At 36.9% G+C, this 15102-nt stretch overlaps 1 protein-coding gene across 3 annotated transcripts in view; it reads left to right on the forward strand.

Moving 5' to 3' along the window:
* Positions 1-15102, forward strand: part of PRDM6 (PR/SET domain 6) — a 91291-nt gene that overhangs the window by 58673 nt on the left and 17516 nt on the right. For 2 of the 3 annotated variants that reach the window (XM_050945820.1, XM_050945823.1), the window contains exons 4-7: positions 2601-2728; positions 6446-6570; positions 9671-10013; positions 12553-12591. In XM_050945820.1, coding sequence (XP_050801777.1) covers positions 2601-2728; positions 6446-6570; positions 9671-10013; positions 12553-12591 — 635 coding nt within the window. The remainder of the gene's footprint in view (positions 1-2600; positions 2729-6445; positions 6571-9670; positions 10014-12552; positions 12592-15102) is intronic. The other variant, XM_050945822.1, reaches the window with a different exon arrangement.

Below are 15102 nucleotides of genomic sequence, written 5' to 3' on the forward strand. Positions count from 1 at the left end.
ATGGAGACAATACAGAAAGCTAAACCATAGGTACAAGTCAGCAGTAAAATGAAGTAACAGTTACAGGGTCTGATCCAAAGCTGAATGAAGTCAGTGGAAGTCCAGTTCACTTTGGATGAGGGCTATAATTCAGTTCATTTTTGTTTTATAAAGGGGATTATTTCTACTCAAGAGTGAAGCTTGAGTGAATTGGTACCAAGACATGCTCAGTGACAGGCTCTAGCTGGTCATATTCAGAAACTGTGGAAAGGCCTCTATTTGTCCATGTTTATCTATAAATGCTGGGTCCATTTACCCTCTCACCTGGTCTGCTGTTCTCATCCTTTTCATCTCTATCTTTTAGAATTCATGGCCTAGAGGGGGATATTAGCTCTATGAATGGGATTTTATTTTTGCCTCAGTGTAAGCCATGTTGCTATGCAAGGCACCATATAAATGCCTTTAATAAATAAATATATAAGCATTGTGTGAGAAACTGTTTAGACAAATTTTGCCAAGATGGTTCCAGCCAAACACTGTTAGTCATTAATTTTTCCTTCTCCCTCTCTTTGTGGGCACATTTCCTGTAAAACTTTCCCCTCTCCATTACATAAGTTTTATTCATTGTAGGATATTTGCCTATATTTGTACAATAAATTAGCATGTATTTATATGAAAAAGGATGTCAGTTCATGTTTTTGTTAGTTAATAACAAGGTACCACACATGGAAAAAACAACAAATGAAAACCATCAAGAACATTTACTTGTCCTTTTTAAGGGTCCTGTGGCACCTTATAGACTAACAGACGTATTGGAGCATGAGCTTTCGTGGGTGAACACCCACTTCGTCAGATGCATGTATTCACCTATGAAAGCTCATGCTCCAATACATCTGTTAGTCTATAGGGTGCCACAGGACTCTTTGCTTCTTTTGCAGCTCCAGACTAACATGGCTACCCCTCTGATACTTGTCCTTTTTAGACACAGGTCTTTCTTCCTCTGAGACACCCTTAAAGCCCTGAGGATCCCTGCTATATTCACCTAATTATTCCATCCACTTCTTAGCTCTTGGATTAGCTGGCCCTCCAGTTATAAATAACTTATATGGGTCATTGTAGAAGACTCACTTTCCCCTTCATCATCTCCCAATGATGAATACATTGCCTCTGAAGAAATCCCATCCTTTCTCAACCAGGAGCAAAGAAACAAGGTCAGGTTGTAAGCTCATATCTCCCATGTGGTAGGGCGCTGTGTTACTGCTGTCTGGCCCTGTTTGGTGCATTTAATGTGTGCATAGTTAAAAGCAGGTTGGTTTTTTAAAATGATGATTGAAACACATTTACACTGATTTATTTAATATCATTTCTGGATCAATCCTGCCAACATAAAATTGAGTTTATGGAATTGATGATGTGTTTTCTTTTAAAAGCTTCAATTTAATATATGTACGTTTCCCTGTTTTATTAGCGGAACTAATGTTTAAAAGGGCAGATTATTTTTAGTATGCTTAGATGTTTTTCTGCAAGCATATCATGAAAGAAAGTGCTCTTAAAGGGACAGGAATTAGTAAGTAGGCAATCTCAACAGATTTGGCGATCAGGTTTGGTTTGGATAAGCAGCCAACTGTTTGAGTGCTGATCTGAAACTTAACCAAACTATCCAAATGTTTTGCAAAATTTGATTATAAAGGTTGTGAGAACAGGCTCTCACACTGTAGTCTAGGCCTTCTGGATCCAATCCCAATCCCAGTGCATCTGTGTATGAAAAATAGTGGAGAACTAAAAGCTAGCCTAATATTGCAGAGCCTCCAAAGAGGTTTGATTCTTTTTGTTTCTAGGAGGACACAATAAGAAGAGGGCAGTGGGGTTCTTTTGTAAACCTCAGACTGATTTTCCTGTCCTTAGCAGAGATGTCATCTTTAAGAAAACATAGATCCTTCAAGACTGATTTCTCATTTGCTACCTCAAAAATTGTACTTTTAATTACTCTTTCTCCTTTCACTTCCATTAATTTTAGTACTATTAATCTTAGGGCTCCCCAATTGATTAGTATTTGCTGTGTTATACTCTATACCATCCTGCCCTGAAGTACAAGCTTTTGCTGCATTTAAAATGTGAAAGAAGTGATCCTTGTTTAGGGATTATAATAACGAGGAGTCCAGTGGCATCTTAAAGACTAACAGATTTATTTGGGCATAAGCTTTCATGGGTAAAAACTCCACTTCTTTAGATGTTTAGGAATGACTAACCCTTGCTCAGTTGTTCCAGCCATTTCAATGCAGCCTTCACATCCAGATTTTCTTGTTTATCTGGCAGTTCATTATTTAAGGCTGGCCTGTCAAAAATAGGTTAAATATTCTTTGGGAAACATGGTCACATCTTTGAGACACCACAAATATGTTTAATATAAAAATATTGGCTTGATAAGAGGAACATGATAAACTTGCATCACCAAAAATATTGCTCTGTTATTCCATTTGTATTTCTAAGGGCATCAATAAGCAGTGACAAATCTCATGGCAATAAATTTCTGGAACAGGCACACAGAGACACTGGCAAAGCAGTGAAAATGATTGCTGATGATTCATTCTAACTACTTGACCTTCTGACCTCTTCTCCAGATATATGACCAAGATGGGACACTGCAGCACTTTATTGATGGCGGGGAACCCAGTAAGTCAAGTTGGATGAGGTATATCCGATGTGCAAGGCATTGTGGGGAGCAGAACCTAACAGTAGTTCAGTACAGGTAAAGTATGTCTTGAATTATTCACTGCAAGAAAAAGTCCTTGAAATGAAAAATCAGAAGTGTAATTATCACCAGTTCACAAACAGTTGTTGGGCTTTCTTGAATGGCTTCATTTTGTACAGTGCAAACTCAGTAGTGTAGATTTAAGAGCTCTTAAGTTTGGTTGTCAAAAGCTGAGGAGGGGGACATCATTGAGAGCACTTACTACAGGGCTGATTCTGATCTCACTGATGTTCCTGATGATTTAAACCCTATGTCATTAGAAGAGGAATGTGTGCAGATCACATTGTACAAAGCAATCTGCACATCCTTTGAGTAGTCTCAGTAGACTGCTCTGGAAAGAGTAGTTTGCTTGAAGAATTGTCCCTCTCTTACAATAAATAATTATGTTAGGGAAGACGGACAAGGAGAAGGCCTCATTTGAAATGAAAACATCAGACTTCAGTGTTCAAAATTCTGTTTGGGGAGAATCATTGGGCATTTATGACCCAAATATGCATCAGCTGAATGCACCTGTCAGCCAAGATGGTCTTGTGGCCTATGCCTATGATGTCAATAGCAAGTGAAGGTTATAACAAAATAAAAATGAGAATGTAAAAAAGAATGTGTAAAGAAATTATGGCTCCCATTTCTCCCCCTACAAACAATAGCAAAAAACCTAGAAAATGTGTTACATAAATATATGATCTCAGCCATAAACAAATCTTTCCCCTTCAGAATCAGAAGCAACTGTTTGGCTTTATTAAATGTTATAGCAAGTACATCAAAGAATGTTTGGGAACTAAGCTGAGCACTCCTGCTGTTGGCTATTTATTTTGGGTTTTCTTTTTTTTTAATGACGGGTCTTAAAAACTTATTTATAATATTTTAAATATTTTAACAAATGTGAATGCAAACAAAAATGAAAAATACACACAGTTTGATGATTTTCCTTTAAGGTGCCAGTTTAACAATGATAAAAGGGCCCAATAGCATTTTTCAACTTTGTTTCTGGCCCCTTGTCAAAATACAGTAACAATTCAAAGAAGAATATATGACAGTGCTTTATTATATTATTACAAACTTTTATTGTAGTCTGAAATATTTATATTTTTAGCTATAATTTTGATGGTTCATTTTTTAAATGGTCTGTTTAAATTAAGGTTGTCTCTGTGTTGTAAAGAACACTTTCGGTTGGTAGTCCAGGTATATTATGAACCACTGAGACAACCGTATTTGAGTATGTGAACTATGTGTAGAGTGTGTGTGTGTGTGTGTGTATACATACATATAGATGAAAAACATAAATGAAATATGGGCATGAGAAAGTCATTACACATCTGTCAATATTAAGTACATTTTACAACTCTGCTTTCATGATGGAGCTTTTACTTAGCATTCCCTCTGTTGATCTGTTTTTGATTACTTCAGATCTTTGTAAAATGAACTACAAAAACACAATTTAAAAAACTGGCATCCATCACCAGTGACTGAATCCAAGTGTAAGAAAATAGAAAAGTTGGACACTGAAAAACCGGTCTAATTTTTATTGTACATGGACATCCTCCTCACAGAAAGTCAGCTGGTTTAAATTCATTCTGTTATGATTTGTAATATCTAAATGGAATTTTCTTCAAAGCACTCTTGATTGATTGACCCTTAGCTGAACGTTTTGTTTTTATTTTGAGGCTGACAATAATGTTTGTTGGCATGTGTTCTGCTTCAACTGCGTTTGGACGCCATGAAGCTATCTTTATGAGTCATCCAACCACAATACTAAATACATGTCAGCAAAGGAAATATTATCCAAAAAGGGAACAATCCCTTTGATGTACTTCAGCATGCAGAGATTTTTGCGAGTTTTGGAAGCTCTGTACGCTTGTAAGGAACGGTGTACCCTTACACATTTTTTTTCGGCCTACTCCAAGCTTCACAGACCACCCATTGCTCAAAAACAGTTCTGCTCTTTCAGCGGCAAAGTGTGTCATTTGGTTTTAGCACATTCATTTGCTGGGCTGCTGTGTTTATATTAAGGGAAGCCAAACTGAGAGATGAAATGTTACAAGGGTGAAGTACAAAGTAGACTTGATTTTTCTCAAGTTAGGAGATGCTGGTGATTTATAGCATGGCTCCAATTTTGATTTTTATGTAACAGTGGAAAGAATTAATAACATGTACAGCTTTGGGAGAAAGCGAGAAAGAGGAGCAGAGTAAGAAAGTGAGAGAGAACGAGCGAGAGAGACATGAAGGCAAGAGTTTTTGTCAGATATTCATAGAAGGTTGAGAAAAACATTTTGCTTAGCTAGCAGTGCCCTCCTGAGACAGGGTGGCAGTAAATGAGGAAAATAACAAGATAAATGAAATTTTTGCAGCTGCTAGTAAAATATTGAGAATCTGCACTTTTTTATTGATCTTTATGATCCTGTTGCCAAGAGCCACTTTGCGGTGACAAAATATGTTGACAAGTGCATCTCTCACTGCCATGAAAAATGTGGTGAAGGATTCTCCTTATGTCTGCAGTGTTGTACAAGAAACAAATTGCACTGCTACGGCAAATTCTTTACAGAAAGGCTAAATTTAAGGCCTACCAACCCTAAATGCTTTTATCTTGAACTTCAGGCTAGCATTTGTAGCAATTCTTCACTAAGAAAACCAGTTGAGGTCTAACTTTTTTTTTTTTTTTTTTTTTAAGTCTAGAGATATTTTTCTGCCTTATGCAAGCTGTTTTAAAAAATGGTCCTTTCTTGGTACCTTGACTATATCATTTTTGTATGTAATCGTACAGGCAGGGTGGAATGCTTTTCTTATATGTATTGAATTTCTATCCATCTCATATAAGAGTGTTTTACTGTACTATACCAGGCTTAAGCAAAAAGCTACTACAAACCAATAAGATTTTCAGTTCCTCTTCTAGATGCTTGATTCTGATCTCACACTGATTTTGCACCTAACTCTAATTTCACTGTAATTACTTGAGTCCTTTAACTCAAAGTGAGATCAGGATAGAACTTACAGAAGGATTCTCAGTTATGGTAAATACTAGATCATACTTACCTGCGGGGCCATCAACCTTGTTCCCATGTTTCATATTGAGAAAGATTTCCTCAGTAACTCGTTTTCATTACAAGCCCTGTTTTCTGGACTCTTCTGGACCAAAAGTCCATATTATTCAACTTTAGTTCTCTCTTTTTGGGGAGGTATAGTTCTGTTGTGAGACTGAAGGAAATATAAGAGGACATACGTTAAAAATCATCTTCTGTATTTTAAAAAATCTTCACTTCTGTTACTAACAGCACTTTGCTAAATCTAAAAGAATTATTATCTATTTATTTTTTACCATCTAAACTGTTTCTTTGAAGTTTCCCTCAGTTTGGATAGTGAAAATAAACTGATCTGTTTTGAGTCGGTCCCATTTTCTAGATCTTGTGCACTGGTGCAATGCTGCAGTGTTTGCATTCCAAATTCTACACTGGAATGTTTTTGAAACAAAAAAACCTGTCTCCCTTAAAATGTCTTTCAAAAGGGACACTGCAACAGCAATAGCTTACTACATTTTGTAAAACATTTTCTTAGGGCTTAAACTACTTTAGTTACAAAGTAGCTAATCAATGAGCTATTCTTTTGAGATAACTTGCAGAAATTCTTCCAGAACAGTGGAATTCCATCATAATAGTGCATATGGTAAAAGGAGTGCTAACTGTTCCTAAACTAGGCTATTTTTCTGTTTGTTATGACTAGGTCAAATATATTCTACAGGGCCTGTATAGATATCCCCAGAGGCACCGAACTGCTGGTGTGGTACAATGACAGCTACACATCTTTCTTTGGAATCCCTTTACAGTGTATTGCACAGGATGAAAACTGTAAGTATTTTATTTCTAACTATATGTCCATAATGCATATTTCACAGTTAATCTGTTTTGTTCCTTGTGTTTCTTAAGAAGTATGAAGTAAACCCTGGATATTTATTTAAGGTAAGTTGGACAATTACAAAATAAGGCCCTGATTCTGAAAATCCTTAAGATATATGACGTCTGTGGAACAACTTATATGAGTAAAATGCACATACCTACAAATGCACATACCTACAGGTGGGCAGGACTGAAACCTAAATTGCAGGTTTCCCCCCATGGCATAGCAAGATATGAAATCCCTCCTGACTAGGGATTTATTGCCAGTTTATTCTTTATTTACTTCCTCAACCCTCTCTCTAGTTGCCAGTTCTATAATAGGATTTACTCTCTTGCCAAAAAGATGACATAATGTGATCTTTCCAGTCACTGTCAATGCTGCTTCATCATATTAGTGTGGGATGTGTTGATGGAGGCATAGTCTGACTGTCCATAGAGATGGGGTCCTTGTGGTTAGAGAAAATGCTAGTTCCTTTAAATAAAGGCTAATTACAAATAACCTGATATGATGATGGAGCCCCCATCCTGTTGCCATTTTATTTTACTGTGAATATTAAAAAAAGCAAATCATTTATATCATAGACCCAGTCATGCAAGGTAGTATGTGTTACTTGTCTTCAGTGGGAATTAAGAGTGCTCAGCACCTCCTAGGGGAGAGAGAGAGAGAGAGAGAGAGAGAGAGAGAGAGAGTGTGTGTGTGTCTCACTCTCACTCTCTCTCTCCCTTCTTTCAGCTTGCGTCAGGGAACTCTTTTCCATTGTGATAGCCATGTGTGTCTATGCGGTAGAAGAAGCAAATGATAAAAGCTTGAATGACATTGGCCAAAATGACCCTGTGGCTGCCAGTGGCTAATCAACTTTATATTAGATTTTTTCAGTCAAATACTTGGATACTTAAACAGCTATACTGAGATGAACTTGGGTCTCTTAGCAACTTAAATACTGAACCAGGCAGCAATAAAACAGCAAGAGACCAGGGATTAAATGATCAAAAATAAACATTCTTTTTCATCTGGAGTTTTCAAATCTCTTATACTTGAGAGAAGTTTTAAAGACATTAAATTACTGGCCATAATGTTTAACACTAAAAAAAATCATTTTCATTTCTGTGAGTTTTACTTTACAAAATCATTTTTAAAAAAAACGATACAGTGAACAAAATCCCATCACAGTTAAATCTTTAAATATTGTCACTCACTGCTTCGCTACAAGGGAAACCAAGGAGTTTCATCCACAAGCTAGGGAGACTGACAGAAAGGGAAAATTTCATCTCTGGGCAGAGGGCCAGCACCAGGCCTATGCATAACCTCAGAGCCACTTAAACCCTCAAAATAGCCCTTGTGCTGTTTCTCTGCACAAGGGTGAGTTTCACCCACAATAACCTGTGACAATATTACTTAGCTCTTAAACCTCATTATTTGAATCTCTTGATGGAGGTTTTATGCTTACAATTTTTTTTAAATTAAGTCTCCCTTGTGTGACAGAGAAACTTAGAAAAGAGTTTTGAAAAGAAAAGTTTACATATGACGGGCTCTACTGCACATGTTTTTCCATGCACCTAAAATGTTTGGATGTGTTTTAAAAACTGTACTGCAGTTAGAGTGACCAGACAGCAAACGTGAAAAATCGGGACAGAGGATGGGGAGTAATAGGAGTCTATATAAGTAAAAGACCCCAAAATTGGGACTGTCCCTGTAAAATCGGGACAGCTGGTCACCCTAAGCAATGCACATCCTACTGGAGGTAACTCTACTCATAAAATAGGCCCTCAGATTGTACAGTGAAGAGCAACACAGAAAGGACTAGACATAAATAAATTAAATAACATGGATTACCATATTTGTTTTGGTTGAGGAAACATTAAAAAATAATTTTGTAAAGGAACTTTGTATTAATTTACAGTACCATATCAAAATGGATTTGTATTGCATTTTTTTATTTCAGTATTTTTAATTTCAGTAACTATTAAGACATTAGTAACAATTATTCATTAAACAGACCATTTGAAACTGCTACTGTATCTCAACTAGACATACTTGTATTCAGAAGGTAAATCTGTGTGTGTGTGTGTGTGTGTGTGTGTGTGTGTGTGAGAGAGAGAGAAATCCCCAAATGCTACATTGAAAGAATGTTATGGTTGCAAATTCAAGCACTCAGAAGTTACGAAACACCAGAATTTAAGACATCCATGTGCCATTGTGCGTTATGGTACAGTCTTTAAGTACATGATCACATACTATTTTTTCCACAGAATCCCTGCCTCATTCAGTGCACAAGATGGACAGTGCTCAAGGAATGAGGCAGATCTCGAATATTTCTTTTGTGTGTGACTCCCCATGACTCATTTACTGTACAACTTCCAAATGCTGCACTGAATGCAGAATTTTATTTTCTCATGTGTTGCATTGTGCTCATCATCAAAATACGTGAGTGCCTCACAAACCTTAATTAATCTATCTTTTCAATACCTCTATGAGGTAGGGAAGTATTAGTAATCCCATTTTATTGGTGGGGAACTGAGGTACAAAGATATTTAGGCATATATTTTGCAATATCTCATTATGAACTAAATCCTACTAGCCTTAATCATGCAAGCAATCACACTGAAGACACTGACTTGTAGTGTACAAGCTTTGTGTGTATAAATGAGGGTGTAATATTGTCCTTTAGTGACTGCCCATTGATAGGCTAAGGGAACTACTGCTGTGTCTGTTTTCTGCAACACAGAGATTTGATATAGTGTAAGACCTGCAGAATTTTCTCTCAGATGTGAATCTTATTGTATCATACTTCTAACCATTCTTGTCACTCTTCTCTGGACCATTACAAAGTCTCAAATCTCTCTTCGGATAACTTCCTACATGGCAGAATCAGCTTCTCCATTCAGCTCGCAGTCTCATTCCAGCCCTTTTTATATGTATTATAATAACAGTGAATTGTTGAATCTAGTCAGTAGAAAATAGACTTTGAATATTTTTTATTTTCTCCCCAAATTGTATTAGTTTTAGGAAATAGTAAAGCAGATCTTATTTACTTTTTTTGTTTTCTCGCAGTGAATGTCCCTTCAACTGTAATGGAGGCCATGTCCAGACCAGACACCCTACAGCCATTTAACAAAAGTAGCAAACTCCCCCCTGCCACACCACAGCGATCCATAGTATTTCCACAGACTCCATGTAGCAGAAATTTTTCTCTTCTGGATAAGTCTGGGCCTATCGAGTCAGGATTTAACCAGATCAATGTCAAAAACCAGCGAGTTCTTGCAAGCCCAACGTCAACGAGCCAATTAAATTCTGAGTTCAGTGACTGGCACCTTTGGAAATGTGGGCAATGCTTTAAGACTTTCACCCAGCGGATCCTCTTACAGATGCACGTGTGTACGCAGAACCCTGACAGGTAAAACACGGGTACTCTTTATTTCTGTATTGATGGATAGCCAGACCCTCTGCTTTTTGCTTTTATCAGACTGTTATTTCAAAAACTAAACCATTATTAGGAGGAGCCTGTACAACGTAATACATCTATGGCTGTGTGAAGTAAGCTGATAAAGGCTATTGCTTAACTTCACAATTTGTAAAAACATTTGGTACCTAAATGTACATACAAAAGGAAATATCCAAAAATATAATCTTGTTTTCAGAATGGTTTGGTACATCTGTTAGAGGGAACAAAACAAAAAGAAATGTTATTAATATTATGGCTGAAAAAATGAGGTCAAGATAATCAAAAGTCTCTTTGTCTCCCAAAGATAATATAACTTGCTGTTCAGTGGCTGTCATAGTCATTTCAGGGTTCACTTATAGTGTGCAATGTGTGTATAAACTTAATTAAGTACTAAGAGGTAATGAATTGGAATTTTTTGCTTAGTACTATTTTTCTTCAGAGCATGCAAACCCATAAATCGTAGAAAGCTGTCAAAAGGAAATACCTACTCCCCTAGTGATGTGGAGGAAAACAGATGCCACTTATTCAATAAACTAATATCCACACAGAAGAAAAATGTTGACTAGATACCTCAGAGTCAAAGTTGGTTTGAAAGTTTGTCAATAGAGAATTTTATGGCCATGAACTGAGGCTGAAATTTAGCTGAACAAGTGAATTAAAATTTCAGGTACTCTGACCAGTGGCAGAGTAGATATAATGGAACTATTATTTATGAATCAAAGCTGGTTTATTTGACAATCTTGATCACTGGCAGCACAAAAGACAAAAATCAAATTAATTCAACTAAAAAGACTGCCCATGTTTTGTCTGTCCTTCAGCTGTGAAGAAGGCTTGAGTAAAACAGCTGAATCACCTGGAAAATCATTCTAAATGCAGCATTCAAATGCAAGTTGCATTTGACAAAAATGCAATAGCAGTATATATTGTGTGTGTTTGTGTAATAAGCATATATCCTATGCTGCTGGATAAAAACAGATGAATTTTAAAGTGTATATGGTAGAACTAGAGTCTTAGAACTCAATCCCGAATAGATTCTGAGAGTTGCTAAAATTTTGGATGTGGCAAAACGTTCTCAAGTTTCTGTGCTCTTTAGCAATACCTAAAGTGGACGCTGGCTCCAGCAGAAACAAAGCATTGTCATGTTAAAAATATATATTTGTACTGAAAAAGAGCTTTTATTGCTTTATTTCATACTATAAATTGTGTAATTTTCTGATAGCAGCCAACTTTCAAATGCCTCTTGAGTTCCCACAATATGTAACACAACCAAAACTGCCAGAGAAAAATATTTTCCCAACATTGATTAGGATTTTAGCTATATGATTCCCAACTGTATTAGTTGTTATTCACATAGCTAAAACCTCTGGCAACATTTTGAAAATATAGGTGTTAGGAATATGGGTCAGAGTTCTTGAGTTTAGATTCCAGATTTTTCTGAGTTCTCATATCCCTAACTAGAAATCACTATTATTTAAACTTATTTCATGGCAAGTCTTTCCTCCTACTATAAATGGCATTAGTAGAGCATGTACCTAGCAAAACAGGAATTGGAAAAGAAGTATCTTTGCTTATTTCTAGGAACACCTCTCATTTCTTAAAGTAATTTCCTGGCAACAAGAAATCAAGGTGTAAATTGCCCATGCTTGTTTGCCTGCCAGCCTTAGATACTGTATGCACCTCTTAGGATTGGAATTTCTCTCCACTATCTACTGCAGCACTCTAGCCGATAAACAGCTACCTGTTTATTGTCAGAAATTTGTAAACACACCAGCCACTGCATCTTTGATGTGAGGGAAGTAGCTACGGCTGCCTCCTCTAGCAAAGGCTTTGAAACTATCTAGTCTGGCATTGTGTTTGTTTTGCAGGCAGCATGATTAACTATAGGTGGTCAAAGCAGGAAAAGGATCCTTGAATGTAGCTATGATCCCCACTTCATAGTGTGAAATTTAAGAAATGTAAACTATTTATTTGGGATTTGAGAAATACAAAGAAGGAAATGACTTAAAACTTCCTTTGTCTCAGAAGAAACCTGAATGAGAGTGGAAGATAAGAGTGAAAAAGGACAGAACAAAAATGTTTTTCAGTCAGCCTCATAGAACAAAATACTATTCAGCAGGCAGAAGTTTGAAGAAATAAATACTGGATAATAGTGAACCCAAGATAAGGAGGGTTTTAAGTTCGCCCAGAAATTTCTTTGAATTTGAGATTAATTAAGATTTTAATGAAAGCTTATTTGCCCCCTTTCATTTACTTCTCCTTTCCCACTGAGGTCCTTTTTTTTTTTTCCTTCTGTTTGTTAAATAATGTAGAGTTTCTCTGGAGTCACTTGATGGGAGGGAAAGTAAGATCTAAATCCATTCAGATTTAACTCAAGGACCATCCAAGCCTCTGGCGTTTTTCTTAAACTCTTGCCCAGACAGAGGCAATTTGACCCTCTATTCCTTGAACCAGGAGTCAGAAATCCCTTTTCTCTTCTGTTTTTCTGCTGCAGAAATTCCCAACAATCCCATTTGGGGGGCTCCAGAAAGGGGTAAGCAAAAGCCTTCAATCACAATGAATCATTTTCAGACAAATATTTTCATTTATTTTTAAAAAAAATCAGCAACAGTTCTTAGAATGACCAGTTTTTATTTACATTTTTCTTTTTTCTCTCTTTGATTGTCATGTACAGTATGTAGTGGTGTTAACGGAGGGAGGATGCCTGCACTTCCCAGGTGTTGCTTGTGGCCCACTTTCATATTCAATGTCTATGTGTGATGTTTACTCTTGTTGATTGTCATGTATTTAAGCTGATGATTGGAGGGTAGACACTATACATGCAAGTGTGTCCTTGGTGGGTGGATTCTGGATGTTATCTGGCCCTCATGCTTTTTGTTTCCTTGAAGTATATTAATGTTACAGTTCAGCAATGAACGTCTGGTTATTTTTTTTAAGGTTAAGCTGTCAATTTAATTGATGCTTTTCTCTAGGCACCATGGCTCTACCCTAGTTGGTATTTTTCTGCAATACATTTTTCTTTGGAGGATGTGTATCTTTGGCCGTCAGTACTGTTGCCCAAATTAATTAATAACTTAATTTTTAAAAACCTATAGCAACTAAACAAAAAAGAAATGCTGTGAACAATGTCTATTTCTGTTTATAGAGTGACTATGGATTATTGTGCAATTAAAGTAAATGTCATGCTAAATTGAACATTTGTTCTTGCATACTCTTTTCAAAAAGGTTTGCAGACTTCCAGCACTTATAGTTAACAGTAGCAAAAGGCGCACAAAATGGTACCATTCCCCTACTGCTTCAGAAGTTTAGAAACATATGAGCTATTTTGTTCTTTACAAAATGATGGCCCCAAAAGTCATAGAGGACTTGATTCTGTGATCCTTTCTTCTACTGAGTTATACTTCCTCATGTTTGTAGTCTTGTTGGCTGTAGTGGGGCTACTCTCTTTGAATAAGTACTATTCAGTGTGAGTAAGAGTTGCAGGAGTAGGCCCATAGTTAGTAAATATAACAAAACCCATCAATCTGAGCCCTGTGAGAACTTCAAGATGTAGGCTAGTTCTTAAATGTCACTTTGCAGAATCACATCCCCTCAGTTCAGTTTGAAGGAGACTGAGTACCTGCATTAAACCCTTTATAAATAGTCATGGTGAGTAACTTCAAATGTTCCATGTGGTAGGGTCCAAGGCAACTGATTGCTTTAACTAAAGCATCCACAACTGAGCACTCCGTCACTCATCCTGCCTCTGTGCAGAGACTATGCTAACACCTTCTTCACTTCTCTGCAACAGTCATTTTGAGCCACTCAGAATGGCAGCTAGAGTGTATCACTGACACCCTGAGTTGCATTTCCCCCCTCTCATTAACCATACAAAACAGCAGATTCCACTCCAATGCCATATCCATTCAGTTTTGAAGAGGGTACTGAAACTTTGGCCCATGTCTGCAATTCTGCTCCAAAACCACTGACGTATGTGAGAGCAATTCATGGAGTCCCTTTCCTGGAGGCAGAGAGTGCCAGCATCACAACATGCCCTGCTTTCATTGACTCAGGTAATGTAAAAACTAAGGTGATGCCTGAATCAGAGTCTTCCATCTTCCCATAAAGCCTTGGTGCCAAACTGCTTGTTTAATGAGGAAAGCCATGGTGTCCCACTTCCTGGCATTCTGACATTATGCAATATCTCTTTGTTTCTTCACTAACAACAAGGCCCTACACTTAGCCTTCTGACACTGACAGTGAGAAATGCATCTGCAGCTGTATGTCAGGCTCTCTCCTATTGGCTAGTACTTATCTAGCTGGAGGAAACAATGAATCTGATTCACAATTTGGCTTCGCTGATTTGACTGTATTTCAATGAAAGGTTTACAGGTATTCAAAAACTCACTGTTACAAGCAAGTCATCCTCTAAAGATTTACACTGGAGTTCTATGAGACCCATGAAGATAGTGAATGAAACTGTGAAGAGGCCCGTAAAAGATCAGCTCACCGTAAAAGAGAAAAATTGAGAATTTCAGTGCAAAGTAATTACGAGATTTTTTTCAGGACTCTGATCATGCAGCCCATCATTCAAATATTTCTTGCAATTTATGCTGGAGACAGTGTAAAGAAATGGGACATATGTTCATATGAGCTGGATTAGTCAAGGAGTTCTGCCCTTTTGGATTCAAAAGATATGTAACAATACCAAAGGCGTGGACACAAGAGAAATAGATTAATTAGATCAATCTTTTGCTAAAGAAGACTGAAAAAAGTGATTTCAAACTTATGTATTTTTGTGTTGGGGTTTATTTAAATGTGAAAACAGTAACTAAATGGTCTTATTCTAGTGCAATCTCCCAAAAAAGTTATACAATTGCTTGGATAAGCATGCATATTTTGAGTGAAATTCAGTTAAGTGCATAGGTCGTGTTTGACTTTGTGCTGATCACCCATACAAAGTGGACTACAAAAAAAAAAGGATTATTAGTACTGGGAAAAGAAAACATTAATAATGTTTTGAACAGAATTTGCACATTCAAGAGGCAGGTTTAAAGTACACTGC

The sequence above is a fragment of the Gopherus flavomarginatus genome, chromosome 3 (assembly GCF_025201925.1).
Source record: "Gopherus flavomarginatus isolate rGopFla2 chromosome 3, rGopFla2.mat.asm, whole genome shotgun sequence".
In the NCBI taxonomy this organism is placed as follows: domain Eukaryota; kingdom Metazoa; phylum Chordata; order Testudines; family Testudinidae; genus Gopherus; species Gopherus flavomarginatus.